This window comes from Lemur catta, chromosome 1 (genome assembly GCF_020740605.2).
Source record: "Lemur catta isolate mLemCat1 chromosome 1, mLemCat1.pri, whole genome shotgun sequence".
Lineage (NCBI taxonomy): Eukaryota > Metazoa > Chordata > Mammalia > Primates > Lemuridae > Lemur > Lemur catta.
The window spans coordinates 209,851,466-209,875,284 of NC_059128.1; the positions used below are offsets into that span (position 1 = coordinate 209,851,466).

The following is a 23,819-nucleotide window of genomic DNA, read 5'->3' on the forward strand; positions in this document are numbered from 1 at the left end:
AATGACATTTGAGTCCCTCATTATAGTTCTTAAGGCTTACCTGCATTCCTTTCCTTGGATCCTTGAAACACCCCAGTGCCTTTATAGTTATTATCTTTTTTGAATAAGTTAGATTGAGTTGGATTTCTGAATATATATATACCCAAAGAAGTACCAATAAAAACATATATCTGAAGCAGACAAGGGAATTTGGAAAGATTTCCTGGAGGCTGGGATGTCTAACCTGAATCTTAAAGAGCAAAGGAATCAGGGAAAGAAAGGAGGTAGGATTAGTCTAAGCAAAGAGAACTATATATACAAAGACTTTGAGGTGAAAACATGGTACATTTGTGGAGTTGCGAGTGTTCAAGAAAAAAGGGAATCACAGAGCTGAAATTTGAGAGATAGGCTGGGACTGTGTCTTTAATTGCTTTGTAATCTATGGTGAGGACTTTGGATTTTATTCTAAAATCAATAAATTGTCATCAAGATTTTAAATAGAGGAATGATGAAATGAGGTTTTTCTTTAGAAATATCACTCATCCTGCATTATACAGGATAAATGGGAAGCAATCAAGACTACAGACATCGAGATACCTAGATATAATAAGCACTCAAAGTTCGTTAATTGGGTTGCATAGAATGGAGAGGATACAATGGATTTGGAAATTACTTAGGTGATAGAATCCACTGGACTTTTACTGTTTAGATGTAGAGAGACACAAAAAGAACCTAGTTAATCCCCTGCTTTCAGGTTCACGTGGCTAAAGTGAGCAGTAAGGGAATAACACGACTAAGTTTAGAGGAAGAAGTTTAGAGTTTAGAGAAGAAATGGCAATATAGACTTGGAAGTCTTCAACATAGAAGTGGTAGTTAAATTCTTACAACTAGAGGAACTTATGAGGCAATGAATGAGCGTGGAAAGCAGAGGGACAAAGATGACGTTCTAGGAAACATGTCAGAGTCAGATCTATTTACCTATTTTTATGTGTCTTTAGAATATAAGGACCTTAAGAGATAAGACTACACTTTACCTAGGGCTCTATCACCGTCACCTAGCCCAGAGGCACCAAACATATAATACGTACTCAATAAAAATTTCTAGAGTAAATAAAAATCAAGGATGGAGGAATCCTACTTCTGGGTAAGATGGAATAACAGAAACTGGATTTACCCTCCTTTAAACAACACCAGACTGGACAAAAGATATGAAACAGTGATTTTCAAATAGTGGCTATCATGTAATAAGGGACAGTGATTCCTAAGAGACAGGAAATAAACAAAGTATGCCCTATATTTGCCCCAGCTTAATGTCTTGAGAAAGTTTCTAAGCAATAGTGCAGGAAGGGGGATCGCAAGCAGTTTTCAACATACTCATTGATTTGGGGAGATGAATCTGAGAGTCAAGGTGGTGAGAGTTTGCAGAGAAAGTACTAAGAGAGAACTACAAAAAGAGAGAACTCTGGAGATGTGAAGAAGGCCTCCCTCAAGTATTAGCACTTGGATATGAAGAAACTACCCAGGCCAAGAAAGAACCACCCAAGAGGATTTGAGGGAACAATAGTCATACTCATGCAAGGCCAAGAATAGTGCTTTTCCACCAGCAAGACTGGAAAACCTCATAATTCCCAGGACATTGAGTAGAGTCTGTAGAAGTACTCAATAATGGAAAACAGCCCTAGATGGCTCCAGTCATGCCTTACAGATCTTGAAAACAAGACCTGAAAGGATTAAACTGTTTTAGGATTAACGTTTCCAAGTAACTACATCCCAGATCAAAGCTTAAATGTACTCTTAGGAATGCAAAATTACTCAGGACTCAACAGTGTAAAATTTACAGTATATGATATTCAATCAAAACTCACAGAGAAGTTGGAAAATGGAACTGAGATATGACGCAGATATTAGAATTAACAGACAAAGACATCAAAACAGAAAAAAAGATTAGTGAGCTTGAAGACATAGCAATACAGATTATGGAAGATGAAACAGAGAAAAATGAGTCAGAAAATAATTAAGAGTATCAGTGAACTTTGGCACAATTTCAAGCAGCCCAATATATGTATACTTGGAGTCCTGAAAAGGGAGTCAGCAGAAAAAAAGTTGAAGTAATCATAGTTGAAATTTTTCTAAGTTTTTTGAGAACTATAAGATCAATGAAACCCAAACTCAAGAAACATGAAGAAAATAACAACAAAGCTCATCATAATTGCTCAAAACCAGTGACAAGTAGAAAAGCTTAAATGCACCCAGAGGGAAAAAACACGCATTACATACAGAGGAAGAAAACTAAGAATAACAGCAGATTTCTACTGAATGCTCACAACCACTTTGACAACAACAGCAGAATACACATTCTTCTCAAGTATACGTGGAACATTTACCAAGATAGATCATATTCTGGGCTATAAAAACAAGTCCCAATAAATTTAAAAGGATTAAAGTGAAAAAAAAAATATGTTCTCTGACTGCAATGGAATTAAGTTGGAAATAAATAGCAAAAAGATAACAGGAAAATTCCCGTATATTTGGAAACTAACACACTTGTAAGTAACCCATGGATCAAAGAAGAAATTAAAAGGGAAATTACAAAGTATTTTGAACTAAGTGAAAATGAAAAAATAGCATATCAAACTTTGTGGAATGCCACTTAAGCAGTTCTTAGGGGACATGTATAGCCCGAAACACCTATATTAGAAAAGAAGAAAGCTTCAAGCAACTGTGAGCTCAACTTCCACCTTAAAAAAACTCAAAAAAGAAAAGCAACTTTATGACAGTTAATTCGACAACTTAGATAAAATGGACAAATTCCTGGAAAGACATAAAACCATATGTTAGTAAAGAAGTAAACTGAATAGCCCTCTATCTATTAGTGAAATTGAATATGCTTCACACAGAGGAGACAGAGGTTCTTTTTCTTGAGACACTGAATGATCTCAGAGGAACAAAACCTAAATAAATTTGACATTTCAGGATTTCCTCAAGAAAAAAGGCTGGCTAGCTGTCCTGCCACCCTACATTGAAGTGCATCAGTCAACAAGCCTCGGCCACACAACCAGACCTTTCATTCAGTTTATTGTTATTATTAATTACTAGAGCTGTATTAGGTTCACGGAAAAATTGCACAGAAAGTACACAGAGAATTCCCATTTACCCCTCTACCCTCCCACACAATTTCCCCTACTATTAACATCTTGTATTAGTGTGGTACATTTGTTATAATTGGTGATCTAATATTGGTGCATTATTATTAATTAAAGTCCATAGTTTACATTAGGATTTAGCCCTTATGTTATACAGTTCTTTGGGTTTTGACAAATACGTGGTGTCATGTATCCACCATTACAGAATCATATACTGCCCTAGAAGTCCACTGTGTTCCACCTTTTTATCCTCCTCCCTATACTGATCTTCTGGCAACAACTGACTTTTTTTTTTTTTTAACTGTCTCTATAGTTTTGCCTTTTCCAGAATGTCATATAGTTAGAATCATAGAGTATGTAGTCTTTTCACATTGGCTTTTTTCACTTAGCAATATGCATTTAAGGTTCTTCTCTGTCTTTTTGTGGCTTTATCGCTCATTTCTTTTTATCACTGAAAAATATTCCATTGTACGGATGTACCACAGTTTGTGTATTCATTCACCTATCAAAGAACATCTTGTTTGCTTCTATGTTTTGACAATTTTTTAAAATTTATTTTTATTTTTTTAAATTTTTTTATTTCAGCATATTACCGGGGCATAAATGTTTAGGTTATATATATTGCCTTTGCCCCACCTGAGTCAGAGTTTCAAGCATGTCCATCCCCCAGACGGTATGCATCACACTCATTAGGTGTATATATACCCATCCCCTCCTCCCAAGCTACTATAAACATTCTTGTGCATGTTTTTGTATGGATATAAGTTGTCAACTCATTTGGGTGAATACCTAGGAGTATGATTGCTGAATTGTATGTTAAGACTGTGCTTACCTTTATAAGAAACTGCCAAACAGTCTTCCAAAATATCTGGACCATTTTGCATTCCCACCAGCAATGAATGATAATTCCTGTTGCTCTACTTTGTTACCAGCATTTGGTATTGTTGGTGTTTTGGATTTTAGACATTTTAAGAGATGTTGTAATAGTCTCATTGTTGTTTTAATTTACAGTTCTCTAATAACATATGATGTTGAGCTTTTATATACTTGTTTGCCATCTGAATATCTTCATTGGTGAAGTATCCATTCAGATTTTTTGCCCACTTTTTATTTGAGGTATTTTCTTATTGTTGAGTTTTAAGAGTTCTTTGCATATTTTCAATAAGGTTCTTTATCACATTTGTGTTTTGCAAATGTTTTCTCAGTCTGTGGCTGTTGTTTTCATTCTGTTTGCACTGTCTTTCACAGAGCAGAAAGTTTTACTTTTAATGAAGTCCAAGTTACCAACTTTTTCTTCCATGGATCATGCTTTTGATGTATCTAAAAACTCATCACCAAACTCAGGGTTACCTAGATTTTCTCTTATGTTTTCCTATAGAAGTTTTATAGTTTTGCATTTTACATTTAGGGTTATGATCCATTTTGAGTTAATTTTTATGTAAGATTTCAGTGTTGATTCGTTTTTCTACATGTGGATTACTAGCTGTTTGTTGCAAGGAATTTCTACACTGAATTGCCTTTCGTCAGTCGACTGTATTTGTAGGGGTCTATTTCTGGGTTCTCTATTCTTTTACATTTATCCATTTCCTACTCTTTCACCAGTATCACATTGTCTTGATTACTACAGCTTTCTTATATCATATTTATATAATATTATGTCTTGAAGTCAGGGAGTGACAGTCATCCTACTTTGTTCCTCTTCAGTATGGTGTTGGTATGAAGAACTGACATATTGGCCGGGCGCGGTGGCTCACGCCTGTAATCCTAGCTCTGGGAGGCCGAGGCGGGTGGATCGCTCGAGATCAGGAGTTCGAGACCAGCCTGAGCAAGAGTGAGACCCCGTCTCTACTAAAAATAGAAAGAAATTATCTGGCCAACTAAAAATATATATACAAAAAAATTAGCCGGGCATGGTGGCTCATGCCTGTAGTCCCAGCTACTCGGGAGGCTGAGGCAGTAGGATCGCTTAAGCCCAGGAGTCTGAGGTTGCTGTGAGCTAGGCTGATGCCATGGCACTCACTCTAGCCCGGGCAACAAAGTGAGACTCTGTCTCAAAAAAAAAAAAAAAAAAAAAAAGAACTGACATATTAACAATATCAGTCTTCCTGTTCATGAACATGAAATATCTCTTCATTTATTTAGATCTTCCCTGCTTTCTTTCATCAGAGTTTTATAGTTTGCTCATATAAATTTTATATGTATTTTGTTAGATTTATATCTAAATATTTCTCTTACAGGTACCAGTATAGGTAGTATTATGTTTTTTGGTGGGATTTTTTTGTTTTGTTTAGGGTTTTTTTGTTTTTGTTTTTGTTATTAAGACAGAGTTGTGCTCTGTTGCCCAGGCTATAGTGCAGTGCTGTCATCATAACTTGCTGCAACCTCAAACTCCTGGGCTCAAGCGATTCTTCTGCCTCAGCCTCCCAAGTAGCTGGGACTACAGGCGCATGCCACCATGCCTGGCTAATTTTTTTTACTTTTTGTAGAAACAGGCTGGTCTTGAAATTGTGGCCTCAAGAGATCGTCCCACCTTGGCCTCCCAAAGTGCTAGAATTATAGACATGAGCCACTGTGCCCAGCCCTGTTATGTTTTTAATTTTAAATTCTAACTGTTGGTTGCTGGAATTGGAAAGCAATTGACTTTTGTATAATTACCTTGTATCCTGTAACTTTTCCATAATCACTTATTTATTTGAGAAGTTTCTTTGCCGTTGTTGACTCCTTCGGACTTTCTAGATAGACAGTCATGTCATCTGCAAACCAAGTTTTACTTTCTCCTTTCCAATCTGTATACCTTTTATTTCTTTTTCTTATCTTACTGCATTAACTAGCACTTCTAGTAAATGTTGAATAGTAATGGCGAGAGGCGATATCTTTGCCTTGTTCCCAGTCTGAGAAGGAAGGCATCTAGTTTCTCACTATTAAGAGTGAGGTTAGCTGTAAGGTTTTTGTAGATGTTGTTTATCAAATTGAGGAAGTTCCCCTGTATTCCTAGTCTACTGACAGTTTTTATTATAAACAGGTGTTGGATTTTATCAGGTGCTTTTTCTGCATCTATTGATATGATCATATGATTTTTCTTCTTTAGCCTGTTCGTACAATAGATTTTCATTAATTGATTTTTCAATGTTGAACCAGCCTTGTATAGCTGGGATAAATCCTATTTGGTTGTGGTGTATAATTCTTTTTATACATTGTTGGATTCGATTTGCTAATATTTTATTGATGATTTTTGCATGTATGTTCATGAGAGATATTAATCTGTAGTTTTCCTTTCTTATAATGTCTTTGTCTGGTGTTGGTATTAGAATGATGCTGGCTTCATAGAATGAGTTAGGAAGCGTTCCCTCTGCTTCTGTTTTCTGGAACAGATTGTGGAGAATTGTTATAATTTTTTCCTTAAAAGTTTGGTAGAATTCCTCATCATTTTCCAGCACCCCAGTATTTAATCCACTTTAAATCCTCTCCACTAGAGTATTTCCTAGACTATTTTAGAAAATAAATTTTTTCTCTCTTGCCTCCCTACCCTCACCCTAGCCCCAGTCATGCCTCTAAATTTAAATTCTTTTTGACTCCCACCTCCATGTTGGCTTACCCCCTAGGCTGTGAGTTTTATAAAAGCAGAGACCATGTCTACTTTGTTCGCTGTTTTATCTATAACACCTAGTGCAGTGCCTACAACATAGTATATGTTCATTAAATATGAATTGACTCATTCACTAAAGTCCTTGTGTAGTTCTCAACAGATTATAAAACACTTTAGTGTTCATTCTCTTTTGATCTCTAACTGTGCCCATTAAGCTGGGGAAGTAGCAATACCCTCATATTTCTCATGAGGAAAGTGCCACTCAGAAAAACTAAATAACTTGCCTTAGTTAACTCAGTTATTAAGTGTGAACTGCTGGAACATTGATCCAGGTCTTCTAACTTCAAGTTTTAGGCCTTTTCTTCTGTACCTAACACCAGTCAAGGTGTTTTTCATATCTACCTCACTTTATCAGGTCCTCTGGGGAGAAGGCAGGGAGTGACAGTTATTTAGAGGCACAATTACACAGATATAACTGAAAAAAATTAGTTTTTTCAAAAGGGGTGGTCACGTGATAAAAGATTCTCAAAGATCTTCTTGACCTCCACATGTTTATTCAGACTGATACCTGGGACCTGAATTGTACAGTCCTCTTTCATGAATATTAAGTGATAAGTAAGAGAGCATTTTAAGGATCCATATTTATGTTATATACATTCTGTCTTCACTCTGTAGCAAAAGTAATTCTTGGCTTCTGAGAAGCTGTTTATGACTTTCTTACTGAGAAAATTAAGACAAATAAATGATTTATCTACTCTTCTGCTTAGGGCATCATTCATATTTAAAGTAATGCTCAATTAGTAAAGATTTTAATTCTAAAACAAACCATGTACCTAATACAATAGGTGCCAGAAAGCAATAGGAAAAAAAGTGTTCATCACATCTTTTTCTAGTGTGCTTTTTGAAAAACACATTTATGCAGAGTACCCAAGTGTGCTTTTCTTTCATAGTTTACAAGTAAGTTAAAGAGAAACCTCAGCAGTTATTCATTGCTGAAGAATCTGGCTGACATCTTTGGAAAATAATTTGAAGAGCTAGTGGGTTGGCACATGCTGTGCTAGAAACTTTGAGCTCCCTTTTGCATTCCATAATTTATATGTTGTCCCAGCATGAGGTTGTTTTCATGATTTTGCTTTTAAATTATGCATATTACAGTGAAATGTACTGATATAAATATAGAAATGACCTATAAGATTTCTTCTTTTTTCCAAAATTTAACCTTTTAAGACCTCCTTATTTTATAAACCACACTTGTCATAAATGCATGCCAGAGCTGTACTGTCATATTGGGTACACATGTTATAGTAGATACCATAATAGGGTTTTATAATAAGATTTTGCATGTTGATACTTTGAGAAATAAGTGCATTTATTAAGAGCTTGACCAAAAGCATAATTAAGTGAAGATGAGAAGCATTAACTTGGGACTATTCTTATACAAAGAAAGTAAAAAGAAAAAATTGTCTAGTGGATGTATGGCTTAAGTTGTTTTTCTAGTGAAGAACTAGTCTGAGATATCCATAGTCTTGCCTTTTCTAAATGGCCCTCACATGTCTGACAGGGTATCTTTAGCTTAAAAATAGATCTCTAGCTGTGAAAAAGAAAATTTTTCTATTAAGCTGAAGACCAAACTTGTAAATTTGTTAATTAGTACACAAATACATAGTTATTTTGTACTTTGAATTTCTTCAGCATGGCCATAGCGGCTGAAGAAGCCAGAGAAACTTCTGGCAGACAGTCTCATGCTGCTCTAGACAAACTCAAAGTACTGAAAACCAGTCTTAGAAACTGCACAACCTAGTCTTCAAGAGCCATCACTGGAGCCCAGAAGAGAAAAATAAGCAAATCCTGAGACTGTGTTGCACAAGTTTTTCCTGCTTTCATAGCCTTTTTTCTTTCTGACCTCATATTTACTCTTACAGCAGCAAGATTTCAATAACACTTACTCCCTAAGAAATAGCCAGAAATGTTATTCATATTTTCTAGCGGTCATTTGTTTATCATTTAGTTTACCCATATTAGTTACCCATATTTTTCAGCAAAAAATATTTTACTATTTGGTTTATTAGTTTATATTTCTATACTTGGGAGACCAGTATAGTGTGTTCATTAAAAGCATAATTTCTGAAGTACCTAGATTCAAATCCCATCCTATCTACTTAATAGTTTTGTGACTTAGAGAAGTTTACATAACCTCTCTAAGCCTCAATTTCTTTATTCATAAAGTTGTTGAAGGAAATCAGTGATATGGTATACATAAAGTGCTTCACACTTAGCACTGTACTTCACATGTTAGCCACTTAATAAATAGCAGTTACTTTTATCATAACTGTATAGTCGGAATTCCCCTATTTGGCATGGAAAACAGTCATTTATCTCCTACTACATAACCAGATATTAGAGTAAAGTAATAGACTTGACATATTTATTGGCAATTTTTAAAATTATAACTATCAGTCTAGCCAAAGGTGCAGTAAAATGAGCACACAAATATGCTCATGGAGATAAAAAAAATCTTAAACTTTGTGGTAGAGCAATTTGGCAATATATACTGATGGCCATAAAAATACTCTTTGAGTTTGTAATTCCCTGTCCAGAAATCTCCTCTAAAGAAAGAATCAGAGATTCAGACCAAGAGTTACAGCTGTTAGCATTTGACAATATTGCATGGGGTTTGGGGAAGGGGAAAATTTAAATGTTCCATAGCAGGGAATGACTGAATAAAACATGGTATTTTCACATAATTCATACTCTGCAGCTATTAAGAAATATTTGATGATATGGGAAAGTGCTCACAATATACCATTAAGTTAAAAAAAAGGACATAAAAATATTATGTAAAATACTCAAATTTTGTATGCAAAGAAATGCATCCGTTCTTCTCTCTCTTTTTCTCCTCCCCTAGAAACAAGAATGTAGACGAATATACGTCAGAATATCAACAGTGTTTATCTCTGGGTGGTTGGATTTCAGTTTTTGGTTTTTGGTTTGTTTGGGGTTTTTTGTGGTACACTTCACTGTTTCCCAAATAGTACATAATAAAAAAGTTATTTGGCACACCTTATATGAAAAACAGTGGTGGGAAGATTGGGTGCCTAGATATCTGTTGTTTATCAGCAGTGACTATTGAAAAAAGCTTTGAAAAACTGAGCTGTTTTCTCGGATCCTGCTTGTCTCCAAAACTGAAGCAATTTAGTTGGTTTGGGCCAAGAGGTGGTTAAATTGGATCACAAGAGAAGTTGTTGACACATTCTAGGTGTTCCTGAGTTTATTGGTTTTAATGCAGCAGATAAAAAAGGGCTCAAAGAGGGAGAGTTGGTGTTTAATATGAAGGAAAGGAAGCTTCTTGCAGAAATAAAATCAAAGTAAAGTTTAAATAGATTTGCAAAAGAAAGGGGCTTGGTTTATTTAAATTTGATTTTTCTAAAATATTTGAGACAGTCAAAGGGAGACTAATGTGCATTTCTAGTGGAAGATTCATAGAAGAATGAATATTTTGTGACTATAGAAAAATACTTAAGAGCATTTTGCTTTTTGGTATAACTTATATTTTAAAGTAATTTTAAAATACCAGAATCATAAAAGAATTATAATTTGTTATAATTTTTTTTTTAATTAGGATCCAGTTTATGGAAAAGGAAAACTTGGAGAAATCCAGGGACTTATTCTGGGCATGTTAGATACCTTTAACTATGAACAAGTAAGTAAGCTACTTGCTGTATCTCAGACTGTTGTAAGGCAGAAAAGCCATTGCTTTTCTTTTTTTTTATTTTGCACCTATACTTTTTTAAATAAATTACTATCTATTTATTGGAAGTTAGATAGAGTGATATATGTGTGTTTTTTTTTTCTGTTTTTAAATTTCTCTTGACCTTAATTTATATACACCACAAACACACATACACACACACACACACACACACAGAGTGTGGAAATGCACCTAATTTAGATTTATTTTATTTTTTGATTCATTGGCAGTGAGACAAGTATCTTTTTTTCAGAATGAAAGTCTGAGAAACTTTCCGTAAAAATAATTGAATACAAAGCTGTAACCCATAAAAAGAAAGGGTCAGCATGGATATACAAAATTGCAAAATAAAATTAAATGAATGTTCTTTTAAATGCTGTGTAACAGATGTTTGCCACTAATGCATAAATTGTCATCCGTCTTTCCTTAACTTTAAATTGCCTATAACTTTAATTCTCAATAAGAGATTTGAGATTTTTTTCTTAGTGTACTTCAAAGTGACTTGTGAAGCCACCTAGGAAAAGTGCCATTTAGATATGTTAGATATAGTGTCTGCTTTTTTAAGAGTTTAAGAGAAGAAAAAGAAAAATTTGGGTGACTGAGCTTTTCCTAGAGTGTTGTAAGAATTGCAGTTTGGATAAGCAGAGCCCAGGGAAGCTTGATACTCCTGCAGGCACACGTTCCAGGTTAGCAGAAGTAAAGCTGAGTGCAAGGCAGAAAATTTTTGCCAATTTTGGACCTATGGAAGAGGAGAAAAAGATGCATTGATTGGAAAAGATTAGAATAGACAATTAGTTTTACATTACAGGCAAATTAAAGAGCTAAGCTGTATAGGAAGGAAAGTGGCAGTACCTAGCCCTATCTTCCCCTTTGGGACTGACAGAAAAGAACCCAACTCCATATCCAAATGATATATATGAGTGTTGAGAATTAGTTATAGTATGAAAACAATATAAGCACAGAGAGCCTTAAAATGACTTAATATGATATCTGTGAAAATGTTTTTATGTGACTTAATGACAGATGTCACAGTCTTGAATAGATTCAAATGACTTATAAGTGCTGATCAGGAAAATTTGATCTCTCTGCCCAAGAAAGATGAAAACTGAGTAATGGCCATTAGCTTTTCCAGTGAAGGTTATTTGAAACATTGCCATAAATGCAATTTCAGTAAAAAGTCAGGGATCCAGATTTGGCTGTGTTTTTTTGTTGTAACACTCTGAGGTGTTCAAAAAGAGAAGTTATGGCTGGGCACAATAGCTCACGCCTGTAATCCTAGCACTCTGGAAGGCCGAGGCGGGTGGATTGCTCAAGGTCAGGAGTTCGAGACCAGCCTGAGCAAGAGCAAGACCCTGTCTCTACTAAAAATAGAAAGAAATTAGCTAGACAACTAAAAATATATAGAAAAAAATTAGCCAGGCATGGTGGTACATGCCTGTAGTTCCAGCTACTTGGGAGGCTGAGGCAGAAGGATCGCTTGAGCCCAGGAGTTTGAAGTTGCTGTGAGCTAGGCTGACACCACAGCACTCTAGCCAGGGCAACAGAGTGAGACTCTGTCCCCCCCCCCCAAAAAAAAGAAGAAGCTAATATATAAATGCAATAAATAAATAGATTTAGCCTTATCTTGTCATTTGAAAGCCATCAATACTGAATTAAACCACAGAGTGGGAGAACACAGATTTCTCAGTAGTAACTAGTGACAGACTTAAGAATGTTAACAATGTATACACTCATCATTACTCTGCACATTAATATTAACTGCTAGGGTCTGGAGGTTTTGATGTTTGTTTCTTTCATTAACTTTATCCCTTTATGTGTTTTAGTTTCAGTTGTTTGTAGTTGAAAACTAAGCAAGTGTTATTCCCCATGCATCTCCTCTATCTCTTTCATTTTATAACCTTTTGTTGTTTGTTTGTTTTTTGTTTTGGTCTTTCATAGACTCTGCTGGAAACAACAACTAGCCTTCTAAACCAAGATCTCCATTGGTCACTGTGTAACCTTAGAGCTTCGGTCACGAGAGGACTGAATCCCAAACAGGATTATTGCTCTATATGTTTGCAGCAGTACAAGAGACGCCAAGAAATGGCTGATGAAATTATTGTGTTTAGGTAAGAGAGGGAGGGAAATGTTACATGTATGGTGTGTGTACATATATGGCATTACCAAGCAGGAATACACGTGAATACACAGCCAGTCAGCCATTCTAGCAATGAACACCGCAAGCAAGTTCCTGCCCTAACAGACCTTACGACCTGCATGGGAATGGGGAGGGGTGGAGGTTAGGGTACTCAAGAAATAAATCAGTGCAGAGGAATAAGAGCTGTGAAGAAAAATAAAACATGGAGCAAAGGGATAGAAGGATGAAGTGTTCAGGATGAGAGTCTATTTAATGAGGGAAGACATCTCTGAGGAAGTGACATTTTAGCAGAATGAGAGAGATAGGAGTGAAGGTGCTGAGAGGTATTTGGATTCCAAATATATTTTAAGGGAAGGACTAACTTGCTAGGGTAGTAGATACACAGCCAGAAGGAAAAATGAGGTCTTTGGCCTGAGCAGCTGGGTGAACGTGGTCTCATTGTCTAAGATGAGGAGGAACAGGTATAAGGAGCTGGAGAAGTCAAGAGTTTTGTCTTGTAAACGTTAGGTTTGAGGTGGCTATTAGACATCTAAACAGGGATGCCAGGTAGACAGATATTCTAGTCAGAAATCTGGAGACGTGTGGGCACTGGAAATGTAAATCTCAGAATCATCAGCACATAAGTGATATTTAAGCCACAGTGCAAAGAGAGAAGCCATCTTGTGCAGAAGTGGAGGGGTTGGTCCCAGGAGCAAAGAAAGCTCATCCACAATATATGGATGGAGCAACATGATACGGACTAGGAGCCAAACTTCTTGAGTTCAGATCTTGACTTTGCAACATGCCAGATGAGAGACTTTGGACAAGTTATTTAATCTCTTTATATCTTAGTTTCTTCATCTGTAAATTGTGATGACAGTAGCTACCTCTAGGGTTTCATGAAGATTAAACAAGGTAATTTATGTAAAGTACTTGTAACAGTGCCTGTCATGAGTGCACACTATGTAAGTGTTAGCTGTGCAGGAAGCCTGGTAGATTTGGTGAATGTTGGGGGAGTAGTTCCCATCACATAAAGAATCCATTCATTCAACAAATATTTATTGAGCACCTGCTGTATGCCAGCTACTGTTCAAAGGCATAGGATACAGGATGAACAAAACATAGGATCTGCCCTCATGGAGTTTACATTCTAGTGGCAGTGGCATATAATAAACAAATAAGTGAAATAGCATATAGTGGTAACTACTATGGAAAAAATAAAAACCATGTTAAGGGAGATAGAGTGTTGGGGGGTGGATATCTTATATAGAGTGGTCACGGAAAGACTCAAAGTGACTTATGAACAATTTTAAAATTAATAAAAATACAATTAATAATTATATGAATAAAAGTAAAACATGTTATAAAGGAAAGAGAATGTTGGGAGCTACTAATTTATAAAGAGTAGTCAGGGAAAGCCTCACTGTTTAAGTGAGATTGAGCAGAGACCTAAAGGAAGGGGCCGTGCGTATCAGAAGAGAGTGCCCCAGGAGGAGGGTCACAGGTGCTAAGACCAGGAAGCAGGAGCATTCTTGGCATGTCTGAGGAGCAGTGAGGGGGGAAGCTGGAGGTGTCTGAGCAGGATGAAGCAAGGGAAAGATGAGGAAGGAGGACTTCAGAGGAAGAGCAGGGGCCAGCCAAACTGTGTAGGAACTGGGTCTTTATAAAGAGACTTTTTTCTAAAATGAGAAATGGATAGTTTTGAGGATAGGAGTGACATGATCTGAACTATGTCTTAAGGACCACTCTAACTGCTGTGTAAGCCAACTGACCACTTAGGCTATTGCAGAAGCCATGTGAGACAGGGCCCCGGTTAATAGTAATGAAGTGAGAAGCAGTAAGATTCTGAAGATATATTCTGAAGATATAGCTGATAGGATTTGTTTCTAGATTGGATGTGGGGTGTGATAGAGACTAGTCAAGGATGACTCCAGAGTTTTTGGCCCTAGAAACTACAAGACTGTAGTTGCCATTTATGGAGATGGGGAAGGTTGGATGAGAGCATACAGTGGGGTAGAGTGGGCTGGAAATCAGAAGTTTGGTTTTGGACATGTTAAATTTAAGGTGCCTACTAGATATCCAAAGTAGAGTTCTTGAGGAGAAAAAGAGATAGATAGGGTTTAGGGAAAGAGGTCTTAGCCACATGTATAAATTGGGTAGTCACCAGGAATAGGTTGTATTTTAAAGCTATGAAACCTATAAGTAATCACTAAAGGAGTAAGGGTAGTAATAAAACAGTATAGAAGAGAATGTTTATATATAGAAAGAGAAAGTAGAGAAGAAAAAGAGTATAAAGACTATAGAAAGGAAAAGAATTGACTTCTGAGGTGATCCAACATTTCAGGTTGGAGAAATGAGGAGAAATCAGTAAAGATGACCGAGAATCACACTCAATACTCAACTTCTAGGAGGCTCATTTGATAATTTAGTGTAATCAGTAGGGAATTTCTTCACAGGAATAATGTAAGGATTTACTATAGCAAAGACATTTTTGTAAATGTTTAATCAAATCACAACCCTTGCCTTCAATTTAATGAGGCAGATCACTCGTTATTATCAAGCCACTTATGTAATTATGATTTTTCCCAATTCCCTTTTTCTCGGACTATCTAAAAAGACTGTCAGAATTTCATAGTTTGAGAAATGAACAGAAGTTCTTCTCATCCGCCAGGTGGTTTGTATCAGAGAACTGTGATTCTGTTTCTACTCACAACTTAAGTATACAAATATGTGGGTCTGGATTTTTAAAGAGAAGACAGCAACAAGTGCATTTCCTTTATTATGTCTTATCCTGTACAACCATCAGTGCATTCCAGCTTATCAGAAATCTTTATTGCTTATAAGTACACTTTTATCATAGCTTATGTTTATGGATTTTATGATAATGAAAAGTGCAAATTGGTTGCCTTCATTTTGCAGCTGTGGCCATTTGTATCACGCATTCTGTCTACAAAACAAAGAATGCACCACAGAAATTGAGGGCCAAACAAGATGGACATGCTACAAGTGCAGCTCAAGTAACAAAGTAGGAAAACTAAGTGAAAATTCATCTGAAATTAAAAAGGGAAGGATAACCCCATCACAGGTAAGACTTGTTTTCATGGCAAGATGGAGATAGTCTTTCCTTACCAGTGTCATTTATGCTTGCCCTCATTTTCTTCAGGTCCTATAGACCTCAATAAATTTTTCTGATGGCTATTGAGTACATGAAATCTTCTGTTCAGTCCCGTTTAGTGTTTGAAGAGCCTCTCCTCTCTGCTCAGCACTGAAAAACATGGATTTGAGAGTAACAAGACATTTTCTGCTCTTTAGTTGAACAGAGAGGATGTGCACGCATGAGGCTGCTTTTAAGAAACTTTGACAGAATAACAGGTCAGCAAGTACAAGTGAGTTCTTGCAAGTCCTTACCACTGTGAAGCAGGGCTGATGATGGACAAGGTACTCGTATGTTCTGCACATGGTTTTCTCAATTGGGTCACTTTTTTCAAAGAACCTGATGGAATAGTGTTCCTTTGAGAAGTTTTTCATTGCCTTTGGAGTATGACTAATGGACTAGATAATAATTTTTATTTATTTTACAACCTTTTTTAAAGCAGAAGTCGGAGTAGGGTTTGAACTCTATTGCTTAATAACTTTTGGGAGAGCAAAACTTGACAACATGAGGGGTTTAGTGTGGAAAAGAAGTTACTAGGGTTATGACCTGACCATTGTGCTGCACTCAGCTGTACTTCCTCTTTGAAGGGCTGTCACATTTGCCCCTTCCTGCTCCTTCCTTTGTGCCACCCTATCCTGCAGTCAGCCTCACATCACATAGTGAAAAGTTGGACCTGTTACTTTTCTCTTTTTGTTTCCTCAGCTTTCAATGTTGTAGCAGAAGCAGAGCCAGGGAAGACCTCATGAGTAGCTTCTTTCCCAGATAACAGTTTAGAATTTCTGCACACTAGTGGTACGCGTTCCATTTATGTATTGGCCCCATGTGTATTGAACAGTGTGCTAGGCACTATGCTATGTGCTGGGGATATAATGGTAGATAAGACAAACATGGTCTTGTCTTGTGGAGTATACAGTCAATGAAATTATAAATAGATTTTGAATAAGTACTCTCAAGTTTTTTCTGAATCCAAATATGTGATGTCTTTTCCAGCACCAATTCCGACACCAATTCTGTTAATTCTCTGGTTACCAGTTAGGTTTCCAACAAATCAATTCAATTCTGACACTACCTAGAGTTAGAGACTCCATGGTTTGAGAGTTCAGTCCCACAAGGCTGCCCTCAGTTCAGATGCCAGCCACAAGCGAGGTACCCAGGCCACCCACACTTCTGTCTAACTTTGCTGCAAGTTCAGAGGTCCCCATACCCTCCCTCAGATTTGATAATTGACTAGTCGAATTGAGTCACAGAACTCACAAAAACACATTTTTTGCATTTACCAATTCATTAGAAAGGATACAACTGAGGAACGGCCAAATAAAGAGATTGCATAGGGCAAGGTTGGGGATGGGGGTGAGGAGTGGCAGAGATTCCACGTCCTCTCTGGGTCCACCACCTCCCCAGCACATCTGTGTCTTCACCAACCCGGAAGCTGCTTGAACCCCATCATTTAGGGAATTCTATGGAGTTTCATTATATAGTCATGGTTGATTAAATCATTGGCCATTGGTAATTGCACTCAATCTTCAGCCCTTCTTCCGTCACCACAGGTTGGAAGATGAGGTTGAAAGTTCCAAACGTCTAATTATGGCTTGGTCGTTCTGGCAGCCAGCTCTCCTGAAGCTATCTAGGGGTCTTCAGCTGCCAGTCATCTCATTAGCATACAAAAGGCACACTTATCACTCAGGGGATTCCAAGGGTTTTAGGAGCTCTGTGCTGGGAACCTGTGACAAAGGCCAAATATACATTTTTTATTATACCACAACCACTTACAGATGAACTTTACTGTAGGAACAGATAATGAGTAGATCTAAACTAGACATGAAGGATCTCGAAATGCTTCCTAGAAGGGCCATGTTAGCTGCCCTTGCAGGAAAAAGAGGAGTAAGCTAGACAAGTTTAGGTGCAAGGGTAGGCAGGAGGAGAATTATTGCAGGCAGAGGGAACAGCATGTAGAATAAACATAAAACTAGAAGTTGTATGATTGGATCTAGAGGGTGAAAGAGAGTGGTAAAAGACCACACTTGTCTTTCACCCTTTAGGTAATTGTGCTCAACTTCTAGTTCCATACTCTTTTCTGCTTCACAGCAGAGCTACTATGTTTGAGAAGTAGAATTATGATCTGATGATAAATTCATTGGATGGAAGAGGTAAGACAGAGGGAGGAGTCTAAGGCAGCATCCAGATTTCTTAATTGAAAACTGAATGAATGGGCATACTATTTAATAAGATAGAGACAACAGATTTGGGAGTAAGATACAGAGTTTATTGTCGGAATTGGAGATCTCTGCAGAACATACGGATAAAGATGTTCAGTATGGTTTTCAGATTGAGAATTTTATTAATTAGACATCCCAAACTCTTCTTTGTTTGCATTCAGGGAAGGAAGGACAGGTCCTGTGATTTCTAGCATTTTGCAAGCTGAATCCAAATGCAGATGGAGGAACCATTATGCAGATACTTAAGGCATCACATCTTGGGGCTCTTCAGGTTTTTTCCTCTCTCAGTAATATACAATAATGTACATGTAATCATAGTATACAGTTATACATGTAATCATAGCTGATTGTGAACGATCCCATGGTAATATCGCCTGGATATTGCCAATTAGGTAATTCTTTCTTCCTAGATAGTAGTCAGTGCTAAAATTGACCTTTTTTCCTTCTTTTTTTAAAAAACAATTTACAGACAGTAAAATTCACTTTCTGTGAATTTTGGCAGCCACCTCCACAGTCAGGGTACAGAGCAGTATTATTTCCCCCTCAGAAGTCCCTAATATCTCTTAGTAGCCAACCTTCCCCTCCCCACCCTGACCCTCAACCCCTGGCAACCACTGATTCATTTTGAATTAATTTTTATATAGGATGTAAAATATGGATTGAGGTTTATTCTTTTGCATGTGGATGTCCATTGAATTGCCTTTGTACCTTAGTCAAAAATCAATTGATGTTATATCTGTGGGTCTGTTTTTAAACTCTCTATTGTAGTAATTGATCTATGTATCTATCCTTTCTCCAATACTGTAGCTTTATAGTGAATCTGGTTATCAGGGAGTGTGAGTCCTCCAACTTCATTCTTCTTTCTAATGTTTGACTGCTCTGTTTCCTTTGCCTTTCATTTCAAAGTTTAAAGCTTCTTGCTTTCCACAGAAAACCATGCTGGGATTTTATTTAGATTATGTTGAATCTATAGATCAATTTGGGAAGAGTTGACATCTCAACAATATTGAATCTTCCAATACATGAGCATGATTTGATCTTTTTTGATTTATCAAATCAGTGTTTTATAGTTTTCAGTATGCAAATATTATAAATGTTTTGCAAGATTTATTTCTAAATATTTAATGATTTTTGTACTATTGTATATTTAATGACTTTTGTACTGTTGTATATTTTATTATTTTATATTTCAATTTCCAAGTGTTCATTGCTAGTATATAGAAATAGAATTGATTTTTATATAATGACCTTGCATCTAGTGACCTTGCTAACCTTACTTATTAGTACTAGTACTTTTTTATATTTTTTCTATGTAAACAACCATGCTATATGCAAAAAAAAAGACTTTTATTTTTTCCTTTTCAATCTTATGCCTTTTATTTCTTTTTCTTGCCCGATTGCATCGGCCTTCAGTACAGTGTTGAATAGGAGTGGTGAGAGTAGACATCCTTGGCTTGTTGTTTATCTTAGGAGGAAAGTGTTCAATTTTTCACCATTAAGTGTAATGTTAACTGTAGGCTTTTTGTATATAACCTTTATAACATATTTAGGAAATTCCCTTCTATTCCATTTTTGCCAAGAATTTTTTCCTGAACAAGTGTTGGCTTTAGAAGCCATTTACATTACATTGGTTGCCCTCTTCCCACATCCCCACACCTCATGCAGTGAAAAAAGACAATGATCTGCTTCATTGACTTTTCTCTTACCTTCTCTCAGAGCACCTAGAAAGGGGAAATCTATATGTCACCTACATATAATTGAATCCAAATGTCAACAGCAGCTTTGTTTATGAAGTTATATCATTCTGCCAGACAGAAGAGATGTCCTGGCTTTTTCATTGTTTGGGAAGCTCCAGTAAGATCAAATCTAAGATGCTTCCAAATAATGGTATACAAGCTAGAATGAGAACTATTTTGGTTTTTCTTAACTTTCCCTCTAGCTCTGTCTCCCTTGATTTTCTTGCATAGATATTGTGAAAAGATCTAGTGGGTTGGTAACATAATGAAGAGGAAATGAAATTTATCGTATACATGCATTAGATGTTTTTATGTTATGTCTTCACACCAAGTTCATGAAGATGATATATTCCTTATTTTACAGCTGAAGGAACTATATATAGCTCAGAGAGGGAGAGCCAATATTTGAACTCAGTTGTGTAGGATCATCATTGCCCCAGTTTTCCTGCCTCCAGCCTGTTCTATTTTTATCATTCTGGCTTAATTGAAACCTAATATTTAATACCATATGGCAATGCTAATTAAGATTTCTCACCATTGTGCGAACCATTCACATTTCCAATTATAAGAAAATTTTAAATGAAAATACTAATTCCATATTATGATGACTTTTATTAAACTTTATTACATGAAAGTTTTACTTTGTTCTATTAATTTCCTTTGAATATCTATCAGCCCTGGTTAAGTTACGATGTAATGCCTGGAGGATCCACAAGTGAGGGCCCCAGTGACTCAGAAATCAAGTTGAAACTTCCAGTCAGCTTCCACCTGTTACTCTAGACACTGAATGCATTTGAACTTTCTCACTGCCTTTGTATGTGATCCTTATACCAATTAGCTTTTTGTTTCATCTTTTCCCAAGACTTGTAATCATTGACTTTCACTTTTTCAATTTCTGACTCTTAACAAGATGTAACAGTTACCCTCAAAAATGTGGTCCTGGCACATAATCTTTCTGCTTGCCTCTCCTATCTCACTTCTTTTTTCATAATGCTCGATATATACAACCAATAACTCAGACATATTAGTTGCCTACCAACAAGTTTACACAGACACGATGGGAGTTATTTCCCAGAAAACCTACTTTCCTCTAGAATAAATACTTTTATTCTCCACTCATAGGAGAAATGACCCAAATTCCTTTCTTTCCTTATCTTCCCTTATCCCCCCACCCCCCAGGCCTACAGCAACTCAATCTGAATCCTTCAGGTCTACAGAATAGACCTTGTAAGTCTATCTGATTCTCTTTTTGATTTCTGTACATATTACCCACAGATGAAGTACATAGAAACCAATTTCAGCTGAGGTACTCTTTTATTACATTTTCTCAATAGATGTTATTTACTTATATTAATTTTATCAAATAATTTACATTTCATCTTGAATTATTCCCTCATTAAATTCATAGTAGCAAATAACCATCTTCACTGGCACTGATTAGGATTAGAAGAAATTAGCTTGCTATTAATTCTTTTAAAAATAATAATTGTTGGTCAACAGACAGTTTGATGTAAATTAAAAAAAAAAGCTTAAGATTTACTAGATTCAGTTTAAGCACTATTATATTATTAACCAGGTTTGGAGTTAATGAGAGTAGGTAATAAGTAACATGTTATTATGTACCAGAACATTCAAGTTATTATTCCTTTTAAAACTTCAAAAAACAAGAGCATTTAGACAGTCATTGGGAATTTTATAATGTATTGCTTGAAATCAGCCCCTATTGGTAGGAGCCAAGAACATCCGATATTAGAGGCTTTTTGATTTTCCACTAAGAGCTAAATATCTGAGGAAGAAGGCAACTGAAAATACACAAACAGATGTCCACTCATCCTTCAGTAATCACAAAAGGAGAAAATTAAATGAAATAAGCTGATTTTTCCCCCTGTACTTAGAATTGGTTTTATTTCTTGGTTTTTAGAGTTGTCCAAGAAAATGTTCAGACTTTTGGGGATAAATTTATAAATAATATCAGAGGGAAATATTTACAACTTCCAGGTAATTATTCATTAAATGATATTTATTTATGTTCACTGGGCATAATTTTCTGGGAATCATTGTACATTGCTTATTTATTATGAACTCCCACTGTAAATTGCAGATTTGCTTTACATGCCATGTAATGAAATAGGAACACTGGTTTTAATGCCTTGTTTTTATTTGTCCATTTTTAAAGCGTATTAGTTTCCTGGTATAAACAGGTTATATTCAAATTAAATACGAAAAAATGAGATTTTAGTGTTTGGCAATAGCACTATTTCTCAAAAGGATATCTTCAAAATTAAACTTATAAATTGTATGAAGATTAATATGTCTCAAAAGTGCATAGAGATGAGCAATGATCCTAATATAAATGAAACTTTTTGAGAAGACTTTTGGCCATTTTCCAATAACCTTGTTATTGTACTCTAGTACTTAGTGATTCGTTACTTCAGTCAATATGCCTACCTTGGGCCAAACAGTCCTCTAGGTACGAATATACATGGGTGACCAAAAAAAAAAAAAAATAACCCATAGTTCCCACCATCATGTCATTTACCGTCTAGTAAGGGAGCTAGACAATAATTAAATAAATAAGTATTATATCAAATATATAGTTTCATATTGAGATAGGTACATAATTGATGTGAGAGGAAAGAATAGAATGTTATGGGGAGAATAACATGAGGGAAACCTCCTTTGGATTGGGTGGTCAGGGAAGATCTGTCTGCAGAGATAACATTTAAGCTAGGACTGAAAGGATAAGAGGATATACCAGGCGTGTGAAAAACACTTCAGGCAAGAGAGAACAGTGAACAGCAAGCAAAAAGGATCGGAGGAGGCAATGACGTGTTCAAGGAGCTGAAAAAAGATCAGTAGCTGGAACATAGTGCCTAAAAGGGAAAATGGCAAGGAATGAGATTGAAGAGGTAGGTAGGCAGGGCCTGAGTAGCCTTATAGACCCTGGTAAAGAGCTTGGTTTTTATTCTTTGGAAACATTGAAGGGTTTAAAACAAAGGAGATGGTATGACTCAGGATTGTGATTGTTGGAAATGGATGGACAGCCACATCTGTATTACCAGCCCAGTCCTCACCTCTTCTCCAGATTTGTGTAGCAGTCAGACTCTTACAGTTCTGTAAATTTGTACATCTCCCTTTGATACAGAAAAAGGTTTGTGTCCAAGAGACCTAAGGATGACAATAATACCAAAAAAGAATCTCAGTTTGTATGTAGAACTAAGGCTTTGATAGAAGTATGAGATTAGGACATAAAAAAAATTCTGTTGTCCAGTAAAATGTGGAAAAATATTAAATTTTACCAGTGATCAAAAAAATGTAAGCTAAAACAGCAAAATGATGCCTTTTTTGTACTTACTAAACTGGGAAATTTTTAAAAATACATAAATTGGCACACATTAAAAATACATATGCATTTATACTGATAAGGATGTGAGGAGGCAGATACTTTTTTGCACTACTAGTGTGAATGCATATTTGTACAAGTTCACAATCCCTTTTCTAAGTCACTATGGCCAGATATGTTCAGAATTCAGAATTTTTTGGGTTTTATAAAGGCAATACAGGGAATTCCATTTCTGGACAAGATACATTTGGAGTTTCTTGGAGGGGAAATGGACAAAATATATAAAATAGTGCTTCTTAAGTAAGACATTGGACATCAGTCAATGAAAAATAGTGACTCCCTGAAAGACAAGAAACAAATAACGTAAATGCTAGGATTGCCCCCAAATTACTACCTAGAAGATGTTTTCCAAGCCACTACCCAGAGAGGAAGAGCCAAGGCAGAACTTACCCATCTCTCTGAGTCAAGGAGACAGAGCTAAGAGTCTAGGGAAGCCAAGGTAGCTAGAGTTGATAGGACAGAATATTAGACAGGAGAGAGCCACAGAGAGGGAGAGTTCCAGAGAGCTGCAAAAGACAACTTTGACTATTCGGTCAAGTACTCACCCATTTGTGTGAGGAAACGACTTGAGGTTAAAAAAGTACCACCTAAAAGGATTAGATGGGACAGTGTCCCAAACTCACATAGATCCAGGAATAAAGCCTGTACCCACCAGCCAGCTTGGAAAGCTTTGTAATTCACAGGACAGTATTGAGAGTGCTAAATAAAGTCTTAGCCTCAGTAGTGTGGAAAAAATTA

The 23,819-nt window shown here is 36.3% G+C and overlaps 1 protein-coding gene across 6 annotated transcripts in view; it reads left to right on the plus strand.

The window, feature by feature from the left end:
• The window catches only part of VPS8 (VPS8 subunit of CORVET complex), a 215,938-nt gene that overhangs the window by 158,806 nt on the left and 33,313 nt on the right, over positions 1–23,819 (plus strand). For all 6 annotated transcript variants that reach the window (XM_045539842.1, XM_045539848.1, XM_045539843.1 and 3 more), the window contains 3 exons: positions 10,328–10,408; positions 12,395–12,564; positions 15,492–15,657. In XM_045539842.1, the coding sequence (XP_045395798.1) occupies positions 10,328–10,408; positions 12,395–12,564; positions 15,492–15,657 (417 nt within the window). The remainder of the gene's footprint in view (positions 1–10,327; positions 10,409–12,394; positions 12,565–15,491; positions 15,658–23,819) is intronic.